Source organism: Notothenia coriiceps, unplaced genomic scaffold, assembly GCF_000735185.1.
Source record: "Notothenia coriiceps isolate Sejong01 unplaced genomic scaffold, NC01 NC01_scaffold00000339, whole genome shotgun sequence".
In the NCBI taxonomy this organism is placed as follows: Eukaryota; Metazoa; Chordata; class Actinopteri; order Perciformes; family Nototheniidae; genus Notothenia; species Notothenia coriiceps.
This window is the reverse complement of record NW_011333040.1, coordinates 2,013,189-2,037,194: the sequence shown is the minus strand read 5'-3', so window position 1 is coordinate 2,037,194 and position 24,006 is coordinate 2,013,189. Positions and strand designations below refer to the sequence as shown.

At 42.4% G+C, this 24,006-nt stretch overlaps 2 protein-coding genes across 2 annotated transcripts; one reads left to right on the top strand and one right to left on the bottom strand.

Moving 5' to 3' along the window:
* The first annotated feature begins 310 nt into the window (after positions 1-310).
* LOC104950007 (ankyrin repeat and death domain-containing protein 1A-like) lies at positions 311-4,305 on the top strand. Its single transcript, XM_010776451.1, has 6 exons — positions 311-345; positions 2,000-2,183; positions 2,654-2,752; positions 3,831-3,929; positions 4,038-4,142; positions 4,246-4,305. The coding sequence occupies exons 1-6, from the start codon at positions 311-313 to the stop codon at positions 4,303-4,305; spliced, it is 582 nt and encodes a 193-aa protein (XP_010774753.1).
* Positions 4,306-16,498: 12,193 nt separating this feature from the next.
* dse (dermatan sulfate epimerase) lies at positions 16,499-23,181 on the bottom strand. Its single transcript, XM_010776438.1, has 4 exons — positions 23,172-23,181; positions 21,790-22,170; positions 20,425-20,632; positions 16,499-19,294 (listed from the first exon to the last, which is right to left on the bottom strand). The coding sequence occupies exons 1-4, from the start codon at positions 23,179-23,181 to the stop codon at positions 17,545-17,547; spliced, it is 2,349 nt and encodes a 782-aa protein (XP_010774740.1). The 3' UTR covers positions 16,499-17,544.
* Between the last annotated feature and the right edge of the window lie 825 nt (positions 23,182-24,006).

Genomic DNA, 24,006 nt, shown 5'->3' with positions numbered 1-24,006 from the left:
GTCCAAGTCTCCGGCACGTAGCAAGTCTGTATATAGAGAGGCCGGGCACGCGTGCACCCTCCTCGGATATATTTAGGGGCGTGATAGAAACCAGCCTTTGCCTGTTATCTCCACCACCACTTCCGAACACGTAGAGAAGCGTCACTCTGGTTTGACACCGGCCAATCATATGACCAGCTACATCACTCGACCTCATCTAGAAATACTGACGGACGGTAGGCTGCGTCTATGTCTTTATTCACTTCTCTCTACCGATACGCACAGACACTCGCACCGGGTGTCAGGATGCGTGCTCGGCAAATGGTCCACGATGGGCACAACTACATCCCACGAGTTTGACACACGGTAACCAAGGAGCTATCACCCCCCCAGCCCATCCCCCAGTGGCAGTCCTCCTTACTGAGCGATACCACAAGTGTATCCAAGCCTACACAGGAAATTCTACCGTGGCCCAACTCAAACCCCTACACACTTGGCCTATGTCACCAACAACAACACAACAAGTACCTCGCACACGTTCTGCACAAGAGTTATTTGCCAGTGGATTTACAGCATCAGGTATCAGAATATTATATGGTTGTCCAGCACAACCGTAAAAAGACCTTGAAAAACCTGTTACAATTACATTTGTTTAAGTTCGACACCACCTACAACGGATCTATCGCTCGAGGGCTACCTAGAGGTCTATGGGGCACGTGTTCTCACAACATGTAGACGTAACCCACGATACGACACAGGGTACCCCGTTGCCGGGCAAACGGGAAACCGACTGGACGAGGAGACCTCTCTCGCTCTCAAAAATTTTTTTTTTACACAACACCAGCATTATTGTACTATCGGGTGGTTAATCATAACCTCGCAGAGGGCGACCGCCCCTTTGTGTGAAACAGGTCGCGACAGCTAGCGACGCACGCGCGCGCCCGGTGACGTTCCCGAGGGAGAATCCGCAACTCGCAACGTGTAAAAAAGCCTCAACCCCAAGTGGGCTTGTAGTTTTAATTCATGTTAGCGTGTGTGCTCAGCTGTAAACACAGTTATTCGATCACTGGGCTGTAAGTCGACAATTTGTTTAGTTGAGGACAACCATAGTCTTTATATCTTAGAATAATGATCATGGGCCTGTCATAGACTAATATTGTTTTAAGTATGTGTGTGTATGAACACTGCGTGGAGTGCTTTGGGAAGTCATCCACTGGATTTATAGGGTTAAGGCCCAGATACACCGGCCCGAAATCGGAAGTAAATGGGAGTCGGGCCGAACATGAGCGTGGGCACGCCCTATTCGGAGTGGTGTGCGCCGTACCGTCGGGTCTTTTCTGCCGACCTGACGCCTTTTCTTGCCGATTCAACATGTTGAATCGGCGTCGGGAACACCACCGGAAGTCGGACAAAGGGATAACACTGATTGGCTGTTCAGCTAGCGAATCAGTGCATGAGAAGCGTTCACGGAAGTGAGGGAGGTAAACAAATGATTTAACACAAGCGTGAGTCCAAGGGCTGCTAGCTCCAGTACCTCCCGTTCGTCCTAGGCTCCTGTTCGTTCATGTTTTCAATGGACGAGAGTGAAAATGGAAAGAAAAACGCTATTTGTTGTTTGTTTATATCACGGAGTCTGTTCTTCTTCTCTGTCTTCCGGTTGTTCCGGATGTTGCCTCTTTTGAATGATGAATACACACTACCGCCACCTGCTGGTAAGGAGAGTTATTGCCACTCACGCATACGCAGTTCATGCGCGCTCGGCTCGGATTTGCGGTGTGTTCCAGTGCGCGAAGTCGGCAAATATGCAGGAGAGTCCGGCGACGCAACAGTCGGTGTCGGCGTCGGCGACTTCTCAGGTGACTGGCCGGTGTATCTGTGCCTTTAAATTCAACAGTGTGTCTATATATACAGCATAATGGTTCAGCATACAGCAGTGGGGGACTGTCTGTGAACATAATCCAGATCCAGTGCTCCTTGACAGTATATTGTATAGTATTAAAGCCTGAGTCTTAGACATCAGAAATCACCCTGTGTTGTTGCTTTTTGCTGCCCTGAAGCACCCCCTGATATCCCTCCTTCCTTATCTCTCATTGCTGACAGTGCTGTGTTCAGAGAAGGAGTTCCATGATGCTGCACGGAGGAACGACACAGGGAAAATGCAGGAACTCATCAAGAAGGGCGTTAACGTCAAAGCCAAAAACAAAGTAAGTTTGCTGAAGGAAAGCACTTTATGTGGTTTCATGCCTTACTTATAAAATAACATTTAAATAAAATACTGTAGTTAGGCAAAAGTACTGAGAAGTTCTCATTCTGCACCTCCCACTTAAGAATAATATAATTAGATTGTAATTATTGATAAATGAATATTATATATAGACTATATATACAAGAGCTGTAAAATAAATATGTATATCATTTTTATATCTGAGATGTAGTAAAAGTATAAAGTAAAATGCAAATACTCGGGTGAATGACAAAGTAGTGCAAAATGAAAGTGTAGTACTTTAAATGTAGTTAGTCAAAACCACTGCTTACTAGCTAAGGTGGTAAGTATAATTTAATTGCATTTTTAAACAGTATTTTAGTGTGTTTGTTGGATGCAGGAGTTCTCTCCCATGTTTCTCCATAGATATACTGCATATATATATATATATATATCTCTCTGTATTGACAGATTGACCGTAAGGCCCTGCACTGGGCAGCCGGAGCGGGGAGCGAACAGGCTCTGCAGATGCTTCTGGAACACGACACTGAAGTGAACGAGAGGGACTCGGTGTGTGAATACGGCTGTAATGACATCCTAATGACAATTTACACTGAATTCATTCATTCATTCCCTAGCATAAAAAATAACAATATATCCCCGAAGAATGATTGCCGTTTAGTTTGTTAATAAAGTTTTTACATAAGAAAAAAATTGAAAAAGATGTGTCTGTACAGAAATACAAAACCATATGTTAATCATCTTAAGATTCTCTGTAATGCCTTTACTCCCTTGTCCTTCTAACAGAACATTTTCAATGACAATAGTCCCAAAACATACAACATGTATTGAAATTAATTGATTATTTGAGCTTATGATACATGATTTGCTGCTTCTTTACCATTTTCACCCAAAAAATGTATGTCTTATTATACACAAAGGAATTGAATAGATGGAAATAATGAGTTATTTAGGAACAGCCACATCAATGCTTTAGCAAATGGAACAGTGTGTGACGCCAGTTGCTGTGTTTTCTCAGTAGAACCCAAAAACACAGAGCAGCAAACAACTACAAAACTAAATTATGTTCACACTTTATTTAAACTCACATACTTTTTCCACATAGTAAAGGGTTATGAGCATGTGCAAATGAATGCAAAATAAGAATGTGAGAACTCCACTTTTGACATGTTCAGGGCACTTACTCATTAATGTGTGGGCGACTGTGGCTGTGAGGGAGTGTGGTCGTCTTTCAACCAGAAGGTTGTGGGTTCGATCCCAGCCCATGCAGTCAACATGTCGATGTACCCTTGGGCAAGATACTTAACCCTGAGTTGCTCCCGATGGCATGGCCAACGGTGTGTGAAAGTGTGTGAATGTTAGGTCCTAGAGCAAGGTACACTGCTTTGTATGAATGGGTGTGAATGGGTGAATGACATGTAGTATGTAAAGCGCTTTGAGGGGCCTTAAAGACTGGATAAAGCGCTTTATAAGTACAGTCCATTTACCATTAATAAACCTCTCTAACATAAGGCAACAAATCCACCACACTTTAGGACAGAGACAGACCATGACCAGAAGAGAGTATACTAGTTTCTACACCTGTACTATCAGAGCTCTGCTGACAGCTCTGAATGTTTTTCCATAGTTTGGCATGACCGCTCTGCTCCTCGCCTCCTGGTTTGGTCACCTTAAAGTCCTGCAGATCCTGGTGTCCTGTGGAGCAAAGCTCAACAGTGAGAACAAAGTGAGAGCTGCTTCATTTCATCACAACTCCACACCAGAACTATGAGATGTGATATCTACGTGTGTGTGTGTGTGTGTGTGTGTGTGTGTGTGTGTGTGTGTGTGTTAGGATGGTCTCAGTATGCTGCACTGTGCTGCCCAGCGAGGCCACATCAAAGTATTGGAGTTCATCATGGAGGACCTTGAGGACATCCGGCTGGACCGAGTTGACAAGGTGAATCCTGACGCAATTTTAAANTTTACAGGGTCGTACGCAGAAATCATTGGGAAGGAAAATAGTTCTACATTTTGTTGTGTTTGGGGTGATACGGTTCCAGTCCAAACAGAAGAACTCCAGATTCTCGGTCACGCAAGACTTTGAACCAAAGAGCAGGTAAGGTGTGATAACTTGTGGCCACCCGGGAAAAGTTTGGGAGGGGTGGACTAAGGTAGTAGCGAGGTTTATTTACCGATCCGGGTTCGAATTTTACCGAGTTTAATAGGCAAGATATTGGTCCCCAGAGGTTGGAAAACTTGATGTATTCCCTCCTAATGCTAACCTACTGCAAAATTAACAAGAACATGTGTGTGTGTGTGTGTGTGTGTGTGTGTGTGTGTGTGTGTGTGTGTGTGTGTGTGTGTGTGTGTGTGTGTGTACATTATGCAGACAGATGCTGTCAGGAGAACAGTGAGAGGGGAGCAGTTGGCAGGATACGCATGGGGATGTAGTGCATCTCTGCTACTTGATGACACTGAGTGGAGTCAGTGATGTGATTATGCACAGTTTTGTTCATTTGCATGTTGGTAAAAGCTGTGTTGCTGCACTCAACTATTAGAGCCAAAAAAGAGCTTTGGAATTTCACAGCTAATGCAAGAGACCGGGGGAAGTAAAGCCTAAATATCTTTTAAGGTAACTTGGTGTTGTATTCACTTTGTGAGGTTAATATATTACCTGTATCCACTATATACTGTAGTGTAGATCCTTGACCCATTATGTATTGTTCTCAACCAAAAAAGGTTTTTTGACTTTTTCCTAGGTGAAGCAAATCATTCTGTCTTCGAGAAATATCAGTGTAACATTTGTGATATACACCGGGACTCTTTATCCCCCAAACTACGATGTTTCATCTCTTTCATCCCCATACCAGCCTATCGGACGGTATTAACAACTATTATTTACATCTATAACTGTAATGGTCTAGACTCTATTGTATTACTCAGAAGACAAGTCTTTTGAAGTTAAGTTGACTTCCGGAGTTGTTGACTGCTAGCTTAACATTAGCTTGGAGAGTAATTTGCGATTGACATAAACAAAGGGTTAAGAGTGAGAGGCAGGCAAGACGCAACCTCTGTCTTAAAAGTGGTTGTTCCTAAGGCCTGCATTCTTTCTAACATCTGGTTGGCACTTCAGCTGATAGCAAAAAGTCCAACTGTATAGATGTCTATACAAAAATGACTGTACTTCTTGATGTATTATCTAAACATTGTCCTGAAGAGTTTATAGACTCAATTGTTAGTTTCAAGTCTGCCCCAATAAAGCATGGTGTTTATTTATTAAATGATGGACACAGGACAAAAACATTGAAATAAAAAAAGGGTATGCTTTAGGGCGAGGCTTGCTTGTAAATAATGTAGCTAGCACGGCTTTGGATATTGTTTTTGTCTAAGAGCTTTAAGGTGTATTTTAAGTTCAATACGACTTAATTGTAACATGTTGGTCGGCTTAAGATGTCATCAGCGTTTGGTTGTACTTGGCTCCAGCCTCTCGTGTCCCGACAAAATCAAATTGATGGTGGCAGGGTGGTTGAACATAAACTGTTCTATACTCCACTATACAAATATTTATTTGCTAGAAGTAGTGCTTGTATTATTTAATTGTAGTACTACCTGCTATCAATGGTGCTGACAATTGTTTGCTTTATATTGTTACAGGTCGTTCAGTAAACAACATTTAGCCAAGATAGTTAATATCACGCATTTTACTGGTTGTTCAGGTAAATACAGATTTGTTTATTTTGCTACGATGAAAAAAGGTAATAAAACCTTAATATACCCCCATATTGAACCCTGGAGTTATAAATGTCCACAACATCTTCATAATGATGTCTCAGTGGCAAAACATAAGTGCACTTCCTTTTATGTCAATAACACCACAATAAAAAGATGCTTCTAGACCACAACAGTATAAAATCATGACTTTGGGCCTCAATAAACCAAAGTTGCAATATTTGTAGGGTAATAAGACAGCACGAGCGCACAGGGGTTGTTTTCTTCCATTTTATCATCTATGAATCTCTAATGCAGCTGCAGTAAAACATAACCGTTAAAGTTTTTGCCGGGAGCTTTCATTACACTGTATGAGAATTTATTGTGCATTGGGACGAAGATTCTGAAGTAGGAGCCAGCTCTGCTAAGTGAAATATTAGTTTACGGCCCCTGACACTAAGCATGGGAGTTTTGATTGCACCCTCATTGCGCAAGCTGTCAATTGAAGTTTCGTCCAAATGTTGTTTTTTTCCCTTCTCGTGCACTTACAGCCGTCGCTCCTAATGAAATGACAGTGTCATCTCTTTCACTGTGTTCCCTATGCTCACTTCTCTCCACCCTGATCCTCCAATCTCCCTTTCTTTCTGTCTCACTCTCTCATCTCTCTGTTTTGCATCTGTGGGGACAAAGTAATGAGCGGCGTCCCTGCTCTGATTGGATGATGTATGATGTTATTAGGTGGGATGAAAGCGTGTGCAGCTCAAACGACAATGAAAAGGGAAAGGGGAGAGAGACAGAAGAAAAGTGCAGGACTAGAGACACTGAAATTCTTTTGACAAGCAGCTTTGAAAGAGAGAGGATGGAGGGGGAGTGCTGCAGATGCTTGCATGTAACAATAGGAGTAGGTCACAGTTTCACTGATGCCTCAACTCTGGCACATTTCCTGCGGGAAATAGTCCTACAGATCTCCTCCCTGCATCCTCTGTCACTCTCGCTTCCTGTGCAACACTGAGGAAAACATGCGGATTGCGCAGTGCCCTGGGTCCCTCCCCGGGGGACGAGAGTGAGGACATGGATGACGTTTAGCAGAGGGGGGACTCCCTTGATTGCCCCTTAGTCCTCCAGAGACTGTCAGGAACTGCACCTTCATCCATGGTTCATATCCCTTATTAAAGCTGCATGGAAGGATACCATCAGTTCACTGCGCAGACTAAAAGACTGAGCTCTAAGTGTACAATATGTCGTTTTCCACCAATAGGGGTCTCTTAATCAGAACAATAACAAAATACAGAGTTTGGTGGTGTTGTTTATAACAATGGGATCATGAGTGTTACCGTCTCACAACTTCATTTTTCATCGTTTAGGACATTTTTACCAGGAGCCGAATTACCCGCAGAGGTCTTCTATACTTCAAAACACATGGACCAGCTGATTTAAACTGTTAGAAACACAAAATAAGCAATTTCACTGTAAAGATCAGTAATTCCCGAATACTGTTCTGCAAGAAAAAGACGGAGGGGCAGCAAACTAACCACTAACGTTTGCTCAGCTTTTTTCACTGATTACTTAAGATGCATTTACCTAAGAAATTCTCACTGGGTCCAAACAAATTAAACAGGTGATTCAAATAATCTTACAAAATCAAGTGTGTCTTCCGCCTACGTATGCTCAGCTTGTTTCTCTGATAACTTACGATCATACATCCGTTGACCAAAATGAGTATCCAGTTAAACTATACAGTTAAAGCAACCAAGGTCTAAGAAGTGTGGCAAAAACTCCGACGCATGTGCAAGAGGATGCCTTGCCATTGCCAGGCGACCAACTTAAACAAGCCTTGATTAAAGTGGTCGTTATCTCAGGTTGGAAAATTGCTGGATTTGGGATAGTGTGAGTACACAACTTGACAGAAAATATACAAAATCGGTTTGGTAGTTGTTAGACATTTTATTGCGGAAATGTTACGTATTGGACTTTTAAGCTATGTCACGGAACCTACAGGGTTCTCCTTGCTGTTGGAGTAGCCACTCAGGAGAACTTAATTTCCTCGACACAGTGCGAGTGCTTCGTGTAATTGAGGGGCGCTATAGTGATGTCTGAGAGCGGCTGCAAAGACTCTTTCTGTTTCTTAAATGAACGTAAAGTAGGCTGCAGGGACTCCGCTCATGAAACTTTCAAGCTCTCTGTTCACCCTCCACCCTTCCCTGCACCACCCAGCGCCCTTGATTATATATATTTTATTTATTTAGCAGGAGACAGACAAACTCTCTCACTTGACTTCATCCCTTTGATGGCCAGAGCTCTGGCTACAAATAACACATGAAGCAGGCCAGTGTACTGATGCCTTCGCTTAAGTTATACATGTATTCTATTCATCAGTTGAATTACTACAGAATGATTGTAAGATGGAGTGTTTGGCGAATGAGTCTAACAATGTAGGGCAATTCACTTATTATCTAAGAACTTGTTATTGGATACTCAAAGCCTAAACTCTTTCTCCAGAGAAATATCTCTAACCTATAAGATCATATACACAGCCAACATAGCTGTATTCTTTTCTTTTGTAGTACTTCAAAGTGTTTAGAGGTTGGATAAGTCTTCCTTTATTATGGTAATGATGTCAGAGATCAATCATCTGTTCTTCCAGGCGTCTCATCTCCTGGCAAGACTTCCTAAAGACGTTATATTGATGCCCAATGAGGCTTTCATGCATCTTTGATATTTAAATGCTTTGGTTAATCATATAGGGAAAGTCAGGAGGCAGAATGTTACCTTTGGCACCAATATTTCTTTGTAATTAAGACGCAACATAATTTGCAAATTTTAAATAAAAGTTTTGATATTTTGCAAAAAGTGGGTCAAAACCTTAGTACTACATGAGCAAAAACAAGAAATACAATATACACTGTTTATGAAACATGCCAATACACAGTGTGGTTTGAAATGACTAACAGTACATAATTTTCCTAATTGTACAAACCTAATGCAATCCAATAACATAAACGTATAGGTATTAAACCATGTTTGAATTCCAGATATAGCAGAAATATAGCATATAGTAAAACTCCTTTCTCTGTGGTTGGTGTCTTTAAACTCTGACATGTTTAACTTAACCTTTCCTTTTCCAGGTTCTGTTAATGACTGGCATTTCTGCTTTCGACTGTTGTGTTGGCACCGCTCTAATGCCATGTTGTTCTCCTGTGCTTCCCTTGCAGAGCCAAAGCTGAAAGGCATTGTTACTCGGCTATACAGCCAACATGGATACTACCTGCAGATGCAACCTGACGGGACCATGGACAGCACGAGGGATGAAAGCAACGCGTTTTGTGAGTGTGTGTGTGTGTGTGTGTGCGTGCGTGCATGCGTGCGTGCGTGCGTGTGTCTATAGCCTTGTCTTTGCTCGTAGTCGTGTTTTGAAGGTTAAAACGAGATTATGTTTGTATTGATGCATGTATTACGTGCAGGTTTATTATCTTCATATAGCTGTTCTATGGAACAGCTCATATAACAATCCCAAAAATGGCTGCTGTGCTAAAAGCCTCTGTGGTAGAGGAGTCATGGCACAAGTTTGGATTTTGTGAGCTCATGTCAAAATGATCTAAATTTGTATTGTCATCTTATAATAGGAAGGAACATCTTGTCAAACTACCAAACTTTGGTAATTTAATGCGTCCTTGCGCTTTTAAGGATAAAAGGCATTCATGCTCCTTTTGAAATCCCATATACTGAGTGGATCAGTGGATCTGCTACTGTATTTGAAGTCCATAAACCACAAAAAGCCGCTGTCTGACTTTAAAGTGCTTCTAAGTGACATACTGCCACCGTTGAGATGATGTGAATGTTCTCTCTGACCTTTAGCAATCTAATTGTGGGCTTCAGACCACAAACTGTGCAGTGTTCCTTCCATAGTATCATTTATTTGGTTTTTTAAGCTGTTTGACCTTCCAGACTCAGACACAGGCCTTTTTTGCACTTTTTTTCTTTGAAATGTAAAATGTATTCTACAACGTTATTTCTTGATGGATTCATTATTTTATTGGTAATATGTTCACACAATAAAGATTCTGTATCTAAATATCCCATTGTCCCTATCATCAAAGGTTTAGAAAGTGTAAAGCATAGTGAAGGTGATGTATTGTTGTTTGAATAAACATAAATTCTGAGCAGTCACAGCATTTAAGCTTAAGAGAGATATAGCATGCAGCAGTGACGGTGTGGCCATTCAGCCTAATACAATAAAGACAAAAAGCAGACTTTGATATCACAATCTTCTCTGACTTTCTCATGTTTTCCCTCTCCCTCTTTGTCGTGCCCTATCTCTCTCCTATTTTATTCCCCGATTCAGCACAGTTCAACTTAATTCCGGTGGGACTGCGGATTGTGGCAATCCAGGGGGCAAAGACGGGATTATACCTGGCCATGAATAGTGAAGGATACGTCTATACCTCTGTAAGTATGCCCTACAGATCTGTCACCGGTACATAGAAGAAACTATTTCTATTTGATCGCAAGCCCCGTAATATAAAAATGTTTTGTTGTGACACTAAATCCCAGGGAAAACCCAATTATAAGCGCTCTGGGTTCGGCTTGTAAAGTCAGGTTGGGATATATGTGTCATGTCTTACTGTGAATAGGCCGGATATCTTCACAACGGAAAAGCTATAACCTGTACCCTGACATGGAATTCTCAAGGGGACATACCAATTACTGCTTTATCATCTCATGTCATTTTGGATGTCAGGGTTTAGCTGTCTGTCAGGTGGACTTCACTAGCGGCTTTCCTATTTCAGGATAATATGGATGATGAGGATTGCTTATAGGACAGTGTTGGGTGACCCCCAATTGCCAGCTATTGGGTGATATACCCTCGTGCAATTCACGCTATATTTTATACCGCTTCTTAGTTTTTTTTACCATTGTTTTCTTATCTGTTTTTCTTTTGTTCACTTTTTTTATTATTAATAATAACCTGTACCAAGTCTACTCTTTGAAATGTATCTGCACTATACTCTTGCTTTTGTAATACTGTACATTTCCCAGTTGTGGGACACATTAAGGAATTCTGATTCTTAGAAATTCTGATCAGATCAAAGGGTGATTCTAATGCCAATCTCTCAATAAAATCATCAGTGACGTAACTTGGTTATGAAACAAAGGATCATTCCATTCCCAATTAATCATGAGAAATATAGAATTGTTGCTGAATCTCCCATGCCTAACAAGTAATTCATGCATGTGCTGTACATGTTGCTGTGTGTGAGTGTACATGAGTGTGTGAGAGAGGCAGGTGAGACATAGGAGGGAACAATAGGCTGACAACCTGAACGACTATTCCAATTAGTTTTGGAAAGACATGGAGGGAGGATTGGAGAGTGGGTGTACAAATGGGGAATCAGGTGTATGTTGAGTGGAGGAACTGTTGGCAGGTATCCGGTTCAGGGCAGGTGGGGACGTAGCAAGTATGCATGTCATGCTGTTGTCAGTTCATTTGAATACCCAAACATGTAAACATTCACAGCTTTTTCAACATCTCGCTCACTTTTAATTAGGGATGTCGCAATAACTAATACTTTGGTACAAGTCAAAGCCAAGATGCTGAAAATGTGACAGTGCCTGTTTGGTACCATAAGTACTGTGGGGGGTTCAGGACTAACGGAGCCTTGTTTACGTGTTGAGAGTATAAAATCAATTGTAATTCTGCTTATCGGTTCATAAAGCACAGACGTTCCTCCTTAGCTTCCTCTATTGCTAACAGCTGTCTGCTGGTGCCCCTTCCTCTTTAATTCAACAAATCCCCTCCTCCTCACTCACATTAGGAACTTTATTAAGCTCACTATCACATGTCCAGGATATGCAGCCCTTCTGCCCATGTTAATGTTACAGTGTAAACAACAAATCCATGTTGCAATCAGCAGGAGAGCTAGTTAAAGTTAGCTATTAGCTCAATATCAAAGCTGCTATTGAGTTGTATTAAGACGTATTTAGGCTTTATTCAATACAAATGTGTACTGGGCAACGGTAAAGTATAACGTTACCATAATGTTTTCATATTTAATCTACTAAAAGAATGTGCCAAAAAACTTAAAGTTAAAAGGTAGGGTAGGTAATTCACTTCAGAAACACTTGTTGTTATATTCCATGGAATGCTCTTAACATCCCGATAGCAATGAATACATTGAATGCTTTGACAATAAATATATACAAATATTTCATCTGTGGAAGCTGTAGCGCTGTAAAAAGCAAGTCCAATTGTCTACACCGGCCCGCGCCAGATAATTGGATGGCCTACCTGCCTGTCAGCCTTCCATCTAGTGAACAAACTTATCTCGTGCCCTCATTGGTCATGTGCGCATTTGTGTGTGTTGGAGGAGGGGCTCTGTAAGGAAGTCTGAAGGAAGGGGCAGATTTTTTTCGGTTGTGTAATTTCAAATTCTAGCTTACTCGAGCTGGTTTCTCCATTCTTACCTACCCTGCCTTTAACAGTTNTACACATCTGGACGTGATTATCAGCTCAATCAAAACAAAAGAACCCACAGCATTTTTGTGAGGAGAGGAATGGATTGACATTCTTTTCATTCCTCTCACTAACTGTGCAAATCCCCAGTTAGGATCTGCTGAAGTCACAACATCTGCAAGCCCTCAGCCAATGAGGACCCCACACTCAGAGCACTGAGAAACAACACAGATCACTGTTACACAGAATTCCTTTTTCAATAAAAAAGGGTTGTGAAATAAATGTATTCCATTAATGATAAAATACAGCAGTGATGCCTGATAGGTGCTTTGCATGGCAGTGCTTTTGATTATTGTGAGGATGCATCAGTCAGTACGACAGCTCAGAGGCAGGCTGTGTCCACTGTGATGGCTTGCAGAGTTTGCTAAATACTGTATCATCATTAAATAATTACAAGCTTCCAATGTTCACAAATCCATTATATAACACGTGCTTGGTGAATCTGAACCTGTCTGAAAACCGTCTCTACATCTGGACATTTTTTATTATGCTGCACTGATTTTGCCGGAAAATTGATTAAGTATTTACCCATCAAAAAGTATATTTATAAATATGAAACACTAATATCATCCAGTACTGAAACACTGATGATTGGACGTTGTTTTCCTTTACTGTGTAGGCCTACCTAGCGCATATTTAGTATGGTGCCCAGGAGACCTTAACACGTTATAGACTTGAAAGGAAAAGCCTTCTGATATCCAAATTCCATTGTGTTTTTATGACAACCTGATTATCGTCTTCCTTTTTTGCCATAGAGCTCCATTGTTATTAAGAACTAAAGTGACATGTGTCTTCGTCACCATGAACACACACTGTATTGTATTCCTGATGACACGACACTCACAAGAACCCCAAATGATTCTGTTGATGAGAAAAGCCCAAAGTTCAAAAGTCACTTGTTGACCCGTTAGAGCAGGCTGTAATTTGTTGACATAATACATTTCATTAAAGTCAAGTTCCGTTGTTTTCAGTGTCTGAACTAAGTGTAATCCTGTATGTAGGCGGGACCGTGAGCCAGCAGGAACCAGGACACTGAAACTGAAGCTTCCTTTTTGAGTTTCTCTGAAAAAGCTTGAATAATGAAGATAAGTGTATCCTCCATGAGTTCTGCTGGACTTGCAATTATTCTGATTTCTAACTGTTGTGTGTCCGGGGTGGGGGTCTTTTCATGATGTGTTTGTCTGAGCTGCACTTTGGAGCTCTCTTTGCCCCTTCAATACATATATTGTATATTTAACTAACATTTCAGAGTTCACACATTCACTAGACACAAAACACAATGAATGCATTTGGTAATTTTATTTACAAATGGTAAAAAAAACACCATAAAAATATATCTTGCTTTCACATATATACATTTCAATGTTTTCCTATGAACTATGTCGACAGGACATGGGGCGCCTGCATCATAATGGCTGACCTCTGACCTCTGATACAGACCGGATACACACACACTTCACACACATTCGTTCTGAAGCTCCACAGAAGCTTTTACATCAGAGGAGGTCTGGTCTCATCCCGGTGTTCATCCATTCTGATTTGGAATCAGCTGTTTCTCCTGAATACCCGTGAGGTAGATCTTACCACTTTTCAACCATAAACAAACGCATCTGAGATTTCAAGAATAACTCCGGGGGAAAGGTGAGGATGTGATGAGAATAAAGCCGTCCTCATTTTAGAAACAGTTTGAACAGTTCTCATTTTATACATTACAATTTACACAAATTATATACTTTTATACAAATTAAGCCCAATGAAGCTCATTTGTGATTTCAAGGCTATATACAAAATATTAATTATATATATAATTCACTATTATTTGGAAAATAAAGTTTTAAATTCTAGAAAGAAAATATGATGAAAGCAAAAGACATAACATTTTGTTTAAAGTATAGAAAGCTACAAAGAAGAATCATATTGAGAAACAAAAAGCATTATAGTATAAAGTCTATTATAAAACGGAAAAGTCAAATCAAGCGATCTGATTGGTTCTTAGCCGTGATATACTGAGCGTATACCACGGGTAGAATTGTAAATTACTTTTCACAACAAGTCAGTATCCCTCCGCGTCTGAGAAAAACAGTATACCGTTGGGCTGAAAAGCACTGGAACAAGAAAGCAGCGGAGAAGTAACGGGGCAGAAGCCCTCCTTTTTGACGCAGCGGTCCAGACATAGACATCAAACGGCAAAACATATTCCGTGTGCAGTTCCTTTGACATTACGGCAGGGATATCTAGATACTTTTGAAGGTTTAACATAATGAATTGTGCTACTTTTAAAGCAAGCAACGATGTTTTCAAATCTGTAATCAAAGAGGTCTGCAAAAACGCTATCGACCAATCAGATTGCTTGATTTGACTTGTCAGTTTTATAAATATATTTAAATTTCTTCCGTTACGAAACAAACTTACAAAGCATAAAATGGAAACATTTAAGATTAACTTCGACCTCCGGGGGGGTCTTACTATAGTATGGAGGAGTGGATTGAGCAGTGCCTATCTCCAGAAAAAAAAGCACCTAAACTACGACATGCAGAGCTACGTGAAGAGCAGGTAGACCAACTGGAAAAGTACCACCATTCAAAAGCTTTCTGATGCGGGTCTTGAAACAAAGCAGAGAAATTATGACCGTTAGTGGCCACAGGTGCGAAAGCTCTCTCCAGAGCTACTGGAAGCCCAATCTCAGGGAAAGTCTCGAGAAAGTGGAGCAATATCCTCGCCACGCCAAGCAACAGCCTCGAACAACCTCGACCTATACAAGTGACCAAGTAAGCCATGCTACTGATGCTGGACAGTTTTTCAGTGGATGCACAATAAACAGCAACATACACATTAATNCAAGATTTCAAGATTTTCAAAGGTTATTGACATATCATATACAAAACTACGGTGTATGCAATGAATGAAAATCTTGGGTCACAGGTTCCTCAACAGCACATTACAAGACATCTATCAACATGGGTTTGTACCTCCACCATTAAACTGTCATATTCTGCACTATTTATTATACTATCTACATACATAAGAGTATAATTCATATTTATAAAACGGACAAGTAAAATCAAGCAATCTGATTGGTTCTTAGCCGTGATATACTGAGCGTATACCACGGGTAGAATTGTAAGTTACTTTTCACAACAAGTCAGTATCCCTCCGCGTCTGAGAAAAACTGTATACCGTTGGGCTGGAACAAGAAAGCAGCGGAGAAGTAACGGGACAGAAGCTGGGCAGAAGCCCTCCTTTTGACGCAGCGGTCCAGACATAGACATCAAACGGCAAAACATATTCAGTGTGCAGTTCCTTTGGCATTACGGCAGGGATATCTAGATACTTTTGAAGGTTTAACATAATTAATTGTGCTACTTTTAAAGCAAGCAACGATGTTTTCAAATCTGTAATCAAAGAGGTCCGCAAAAACGCTATCGACCAATCAGATTGCTTGATTTGACTTGTCAGTTTTATAAATATATTTGCATTAATTTCGTTACGAAACAAACTTACAAAGCATGAGATGGAAACATTTAAGATTAACTTCGACCTCCGGGGGGGTACTTAGTATGGAGGAGTGGATTGAGGAGTGCCTATCTCCAGAAAAAAAAGCACCTAAACTACGACATGCAGAGCTACGTGAAGAGCAGGTAGACCAACTGGAAAAGTACCACCATTCAAAAGCTTTCTGATGCGGGTCTTGAAACAAAGCAGAGAAATTATGACCGTTAGTGGCCACAGGTGCGAAAGCTCTCTCCAGAGCTACTGGAAGCCCAATCTCAGGGAAAGTCTCGAGAAAGTGGAGCAATATCCTCGCCACGCCAAGCAACAGCCTCGAACAACCTCGACCTATACAAGTGACCAAGTAAGCCATGCTACTGATGCTGGACAGTTTTTCAGTGGGTGCACAATAAACAGCAACATACACATTAATGTAAATAAATAGCCAAATAATCGATCAACGCTCTCTGTCTAATATGTTCGCTAGCTGTTAGTGTTGTTGCATAGCAACCACCTCGCACTATGTTTTGTGCAGAAGGCAACGGAGGGACTATTTTATTTTGAACATCATTATTTACTAATAAAAACTATTTAAATTAGAGTGTGTATTTTTCTTTCATATTGCCACACTTGGTAACCGTGTCGGGCCGAACCACGCCCCTTAGCTGTGATACAATGAGCAAAGACCACGTCCTGTCGTGAGCTATTGCTTAAATAATCATAATGTGAAGAGAATAAAAGCAATGATGTGATGAGAATAAAAAGCATAATATAAAGAGAATAGTCCTAATCCCAGAGAAAGTCTCATATGAGATAAAACATGATGTCATTGTTTAGTCTCTGTCCTCACAGATAGAAGCTATACTTCACTCGTTCCAAGAGTAGCAGCTGACAGCCCGCCTGTGACTATGATCAAAGAGATAAGGGTTTCAATGATCATCTTATAATGCTATCTTTCAAAAATTGGGACTTTTTTCTTGTAAAAATACTTTTTTAATAGAAATTTTTTTATTATCAGAATCTTTCTTGAAATCTCAGATATGTTTTTATAAAAGTGGTCTGCATATTGTTGTCTGTTTGCCAGCTCATAGCACAGACACGCATTTACACAAGTTGTGTTCATTAGCATATTATGCAGACACAAGTTATAAACACGGGTGGCAGACTAGGACAGTTTGAGTGGTTTTGGAGGTTATTGAGGATGTTGAATCCATTTCTGACATTTTCAGGATCAAATATTGCAGTTTTAACCAGCAAGTGGCAATAACTGTACTCCGGGTGGGCTGATTTTGATGAGTTTTGGGCCGATTTTAAAGTTTTAGGGGACTCAAAACTGCCATTTAAAAGAAAAAAAATAATTGTTGCTTTTGTCTGCATGTGCTAATTAATGCTATTTATTCTAATGGTGCAAATAGTCACATTTCTCGTACGTGTGAACCTACCTGGCAATAAGCCGTTTCTGATTCGGAACATATGCAGGTGAGCATCCGGCAGTTTCTATGTGCTGTGACCCCTACTATACATTTCTAACATAAAACTTTGGGTCCCTCAACATTTCCGGGTTCACTATACTGGCAACTATCCTTTTGTGTTCTAAAATCTGCCTCAGACTGGGTGTGGGGGCCGCATGGGGTCATTGGTCTGTGGTGTGTTAACACTTTGAGTGAGAGCAGGAGGAGTAGAGGTACAGTAGGATGAAGCAGTCGATCAGAAGGATGGTGTAGAAACATCTCTGCGTGTGCAGACTGCGCCCCCTCTGGAAGCGGGTCAGCAGCACGGCCAGCAGCAGGAAGAAGGTGGCCGTGTTTAGCAGGAGGAAGAGGCGGATGTAGGAGGCGGTGCTGGAGAGACCCTCGCTCCCCTCCGTGGCCACCATGTGAACCTCCTTAAATTTGCGGCCCTTGACAAAAGCCCCCTTTCTGTTTTTGCGACCGTCTGTATAATCCATAAAGGCCCGCGAGTCGCCCTCCCCCTCCTCTTGACTGTCCTCATATGTACGCTTTGAAGTCCTCTGTCTCGCCTTCTTCTCATTCACCTCAACCTGTGCGAAAATGTCAGGTAGAGTCTCAGACAGCTTCTCCCCAAGGTTCACTTTCCTCCCCCCTTTCCCCCTGCCCTGTTTCTTGGACATAGCAAACATCGTCTCTATGACCTCCTCCGTCTTCTTCTTGTCTGAGAACTGGAGCAGGCGCTCTGCAGTCTTTCTGAAGCTGGCGGTGTTGAGAACCCGTCCCAGGATGTGTCTCTCCATCTGCTGGAAGACGGGCTTGACGTGCTGCAGGTTGTCCTCCACCACGTTGACGTATTCCTCCACTTCCTCAGGGGAGCTGTCCTCTTCAGCCGCCGCAGACTTCTCGAAGACAATCTTCTTGTGGTCCACCAGCACCATGGCGAACAGGGGCTTGCTGGGGACCTCTCCGGTCAGCAGGTAGATGGTGTAGGTGTGCTCCTTGGTGGCCAGGTAGATGTCCACCCTCTGGTCATCGCCACGCAGGCTGAAGCTCTGTACATCCACGCCTGGTCCATAGAAAATGTAGGCAACCCTGGTGTGAGGGTACCTCAATGGCATAGTGACGTTCACATAGTTGGAGCCATTGTACGGGTAGCCTCTAGGGTAGTTCCAGTAACCCACCACCCCTTTGTTACTGTAGCCGGTGTCATCCATCCAGAACATCTTGTAGTTATCCTCCCCGTGGGATACGAAAGCTCCATGAACACCATCTATCTTGGTACTCTGGAAAGGCAGCTCCGTGTTGTGGAAGAAGGCACTCATCGCCCTGGTGGGGCTGTCCGGGTCCAGGTGGATGTGGTCCACCAGGAGCAGGAGCTGTGGGTGGAGAAGGAGCAGGTTCCTCTGGAAGTTCCTGAGCTTCAGCTCGGGACTGTAAGAGGAATGTCCCTCCCCTCGGATGAAGACCATGCCCTGCCTCTCCATGGCAGCCTCCACTCTGCCCTGGGCATCCGCCGCCAGCCCCACCTTGTACTTCAACCACTTGGAGTCGCAGGCCTCTGTCACCTGTCCAGCCCACGGCTTGAAGCAGCTCCCTGGGATAGCAGAGCTGAACAAGAGCGCGTTGTTCAGCAGAGTGTACTTGGGTCCATACAGAGCCTCTGTGATGAACGGGACCCCGTTGGGCACAAAGGTGAAAGTGTTCTGATCAGGGTGCTCGTGGCCAGCGTTAAAGTTCCTCCACCCTTTGATCCACTCCTTGTACTTGTTCTTGTGAACGATGTCGAAGATGGCCCGCCCCCCCAGCTTCCCAGCCTTGAAGGACAGAAAGGTGCGGTTGGTGTCTGCAGGTAGAGCGCTGCCATACGTCACCACCCCCCAGTCCTCAAAGTGGTGAAGTTGAGATGTTCCGAAATCTGATGGAGGCTTCGGAAACAGTCCTGGATCATACCTGCAATTACAAGAGAGGACGGATGTCAGAGGGGTGAAGAACCAATAAAGACATCAATCAAAAGCTGCTGACAGTGAGATGTTCGAATACTGTACATCAGTGTTTCCGCCAGACCAGGGCTGAGAGGGCGTAGAGGGCGTCCACCCCGAGAGCGGGTATCTATAAGGGACTTGAGCCGTCCCTTATAGATACTGTCTTTTTACGTTAGTGGGCCGGATCATTTGGCTCGGCTCTCTTAAAGCGCCGGCTCCCACGCGGATCCCGCACGGCTCGCACACGGCTCTTTATATTACCACAGTTTACCTGGAGCCTCAGTTTTCGCCGCTGCGAGGCTCGCAGCTCACGCACGTGCTCCATTAGCACCGCTCATCGCGTCCAAATCGTGCACGCTCCGTGTTGTCCAGTAGCAGGCACCGCCGATGTCGGGGAAACGATCTGCAATACTCCGAAAATAATCCCACCAGACTCCTTTGCCCCTCCAACAGAGGGATGTCCTTGTCCTTTTTCCTTTTCTTCATTTCAAGCGATAAAAACTTTCGATCTTCTCTCGAATTATTAATATTTTTGGACGCCCTTGGCTTGAGTTCAGTGCGTCCCGAGCTGAATATATATAGTCAAATAACGGCAAGACGCCCCCCTGGCGGAAATGCTGCTGTACATACATTGTAGTTGATATTTCTCTCAAAATACAAGAACCCTAATCCCAATTGGCCTATCGAGTAGTTTTTGAGTGCATTTCCCCAATGTTATACCCCTGATGTGCAATAACTCTGCCTGTAAACGTAAGCCTTTGAGTAATATCAACTCAATATAGACTCCATTGCAATTTACGCTTAATATTTATTTCAATTTATTTTTCAATCTGTAAATAGTAACAGCTACTTCTACATTTCTATATGGTCTTTTAAAATATACTGCTACTTAATTTCTTTACCATACTCCATAAACCTGTTTCTGATTCAGATCTTTCGGATTCTTTCTACTCTCTCTTTATGTAATGTGTAAGTCTACTCTAATGAATCTGCACTATAATCTTGCTGTTGTAATACCGTACATTTCCAAATAAAGGAATTCTGATTCTGAAGATAAAAATTGTATTTCCTTGAATGAAACCAAGTGGAGCGTCTCACCAGATGAACTCTGTGTGGAGGGTACACCATCGCTGGCCTTTCCCCGCCTGCCCCGGCCCCTCCATCACCCTGTTCTGATGGATCAGATCTGCCAGCCAGTTCCCACTGCCGTTACGCAACACATAGCGGTCCAAGAAGACCAGCTGGCTCTCTGGCCCGTAGAACCAGTTGTAGTTAGAATCTGCAATGGCCACCGTCCGCTGAAATCCTGGTGAAAACACAGGGGAAACTTTATTGGTGGACAAAAAGACAAATAAAATACTCATGTATGACTGATGCTGAAATGTGCGGTGCAGACAAGGCAGGAAGAGATGAATGTGTGATGAATGTGTGGAATCTTTGTCAATTCCAACAAACTACCACACAGAGCTCAGCACAAATAATTTTCCCTGAAGTCACAGATATGTTACAAAGATGCTCCCCAGCATGAACCTCAGCCCCCTGTGCTGTGACCCGGCTCAGTCCACAGCCCAGCGCAGATTGTTGGCACTGACTTGTTGTCTGTAATTATGTTAGTTATCTCACTCTGCTATCTCACTCTGCTGAGAGGGTTCTTAGAAACCAGCTATAGAACTTCAGCATGTAATCACAGTCAATCATTTGCCAGGACAAACAATCATAAACAGAAACCCTGGAGCAGCATCCCTGTGAGCGTGGCTGGACACTGAACACATCATCAGGATATTTATTCCAGGAATGGAGGCCTACTTGACAAAAAAAATCCCAAATTGGGATCAACAAAGTGTATCTTATCTTATGACCAAGTGAAAAGTGGCGCTGACATTGAATCCTGTCTTGGAGCTCTGATTTTTAATGCACACACACAAGAGGTTGGAAGGTGTGTGTGTGTGTGTGTGTGTGTGTGTGTGTGTGTGTGTGTGTGTGTGTGTGTTTGTGTGTGTGTGTGTCTTAGACTGATATGTTTATGGGGCATGATTGGACAGTAGATAGCACAGAGGCAGACAGGAAGGAGGAGGAAAGCTGTAGAAAGCTACAGGAAGTGTTGGCGGGGGCTGTGAAATGTCAGAGCCTGACCTGCAGCCCCTCCTCTGCTGCTGCCCTTCCCCTGACCTCCAGACCAATATCTGCATTAGACACCTTTCATATATCCATTTCCGGGAAACACCTTTAAAAAAGTATGATAATAATAACAATAATAATTACTTTAATTTATATAGCGCCTTTCATATACGCAAGGACGCTTGGATGATAAAATAAGATACACTATAAAAACGGAAATGTTGACTTTAATAGAAACACATAATAAGAATACATATAAAATAAGGAAAAATAAGAACAAACCTGTAGTAATAGTATGAGTTGAAATAACAACAATGACATGAAGTGAAACGATGGGACGTTTACCTGGCAGGACGGTTCGGTACAGGAAGGCGAAGTGCTGCAGCAGCCAGGGGTGGTCGAAGTGGCTGATGGAGAAGTGGCGCTGCACCAGAAACATGTACTGGAACAGGGAGCGGGTGGTGTAGGTCCCGTAGGCCACGCCCTCATACAGGGAGCCGTCCGTCACGTCCTGCAGCAGCACCATGGACTTCTCCATGATGGACAGCACCTGCTTGGTCCACAGGTAGGCCTCCTGTAGGTAGCCTGCAACACAGGAACACAGTGTGAGCCCCCGACCCTCATCTGTTTGAAGGGCTGCACCAACATGTTTGGTTTGAGCCGTAAACTGAAGCCAGCACACTGAGCTGAGCTGACAGCCGTTTACCAAACTATACCATAGTTCATCTCAGTATTCATTTGTCCACAGTCGACTGTGCACTCGTGTGCAATAAACCTGCAATGTGCAATATAAACACTTATTTGCAATTGTACTAAAATCACTTTATGTAAACAAATACATCTTTTCATAAATGTCCCAAAACTCTTTTATTTTAAGGCTGCAATACTTTAATATGCTTTTTGTATGTCACTTAGTTTTACTTAATGTGCTGCTACTCATGTTTTGGCCATGGTTGTGTACATAATTGTCTTTATTTTAATTGTATTACTAATGTCTGCTTTTCTTTTGTATTATTTCATACTTTACCTGTTATGCCACTTGTGCAGTGACTTTGTAAAGTTCCCCGCTGTGGGACTTAAAAAGGAATTCTGATTCTGATAAACCATGGGGAAAGAAGAAGGTGATGAACAGATTCACATCTTTAAATGACCACGTCATTATATATGTAAACTGTCACACTCCTAAGTTATGTCACGTTGGTAATTTTGTATGTTTGGGTTTTGCTGTCATGTTTTTCTCCTGGGTTATTGTCTGGTCCTTTTCCCTGTGTTTTTCCTCCCGTCGTTAGTTTCCCTGGTGTGTCTAGTTCTTTGATTGTGTTCACTTGTGGCCCTTGTGTTTCTCCTCCCCTGCCCGGCTGTTTCTCGTCTTGTGATTACCCCTCCCTGTGTTCAGTGTTGGTGCTTCTTTTGTTCGTGACTTAGTTCACCGGAGAGTGTTTTGTTTGTTCCAAGTTTACTCTAGACCTTGAAATAAAGGTATTATCAAATGTTATCTGCGTTTGGGTCCTACCTGCTTCACTCACCGTATCATAAACATAGGTAAATCATAGCTTTACACCCCATTGTTTCTGAAGTTTGTAATACACACTGCTGTCAGATTGCTGTCCACTATTATATTGTATTTGAAGTTCTATATGCTAGTTGCCTTGTATAATACGTGTTGAAAATAATTGGCTGAAATGTACATTTCAGGAGATGTTGTTTATGGATTACACCTGAAATACCTCCTTTCATGTTCTAATGCTGCCATAACCCAGATACGGTCAGAAAGGGGGCCCCATTTGGCAGCAGCGCTCTGTTTGTGTGAGAATAGCTGCACTACGTGACAGAGACTTGCTTTTGCTCAATCACAAGGTTTTGCGCAGAGCTTCACGGCAAGAAGACCTAGTTTGTTTTGTTGCTATGGTTACCTACCCTGCTTTTCTGTGCCCTTTCGAATAGCTCTTATATCATTGTTTTTTCTTTAGAAGGTCAGCTTGCAATGGAGGTCAAAGATGAAATCATTACAACTTTGAGCGAGTGCAATGCCGAGGGAAGCACTTCTGTCTGCTCCTTCCAGAAGAGACAGCAGAACAGAACGTGTGTCGCTCCAGCTTCTATCAATGATTGATGGACCATATTTGTGTGGCAACTTTGTAGAAGTACTGATGAGCCAAATTTGAGAACAATTTAGGAGAGTACAGTAATGTGTAAGTGCACATGGCCAGTAGAAAAAGGAATGGAACACAACATTAGATATTCTTACATCTATATATTGTGTCCACGTGACTGACTGAATTTGATGAGTGACCTCAAATAATATAAAATGTCAATAACGGTCTATGGTATATTCATATTGACTGTGGATAGTGTCTGTATTATACTGTATATGTATATACATGATTTACTGCTTTGTTAGGGCCCGAGCACGGAGCGCTAGGACCCAACGGCGTCCTAGCACGAAGTGCGAGGAACCTATTGTTATTGGTGGTATTATTATTATCGTACTGGCGTTTCCTTTTTGAGGTCTTTAGGATGCTTAAAAAGTTGTATAATTTTGCACGGATGCCAGGACCAGTA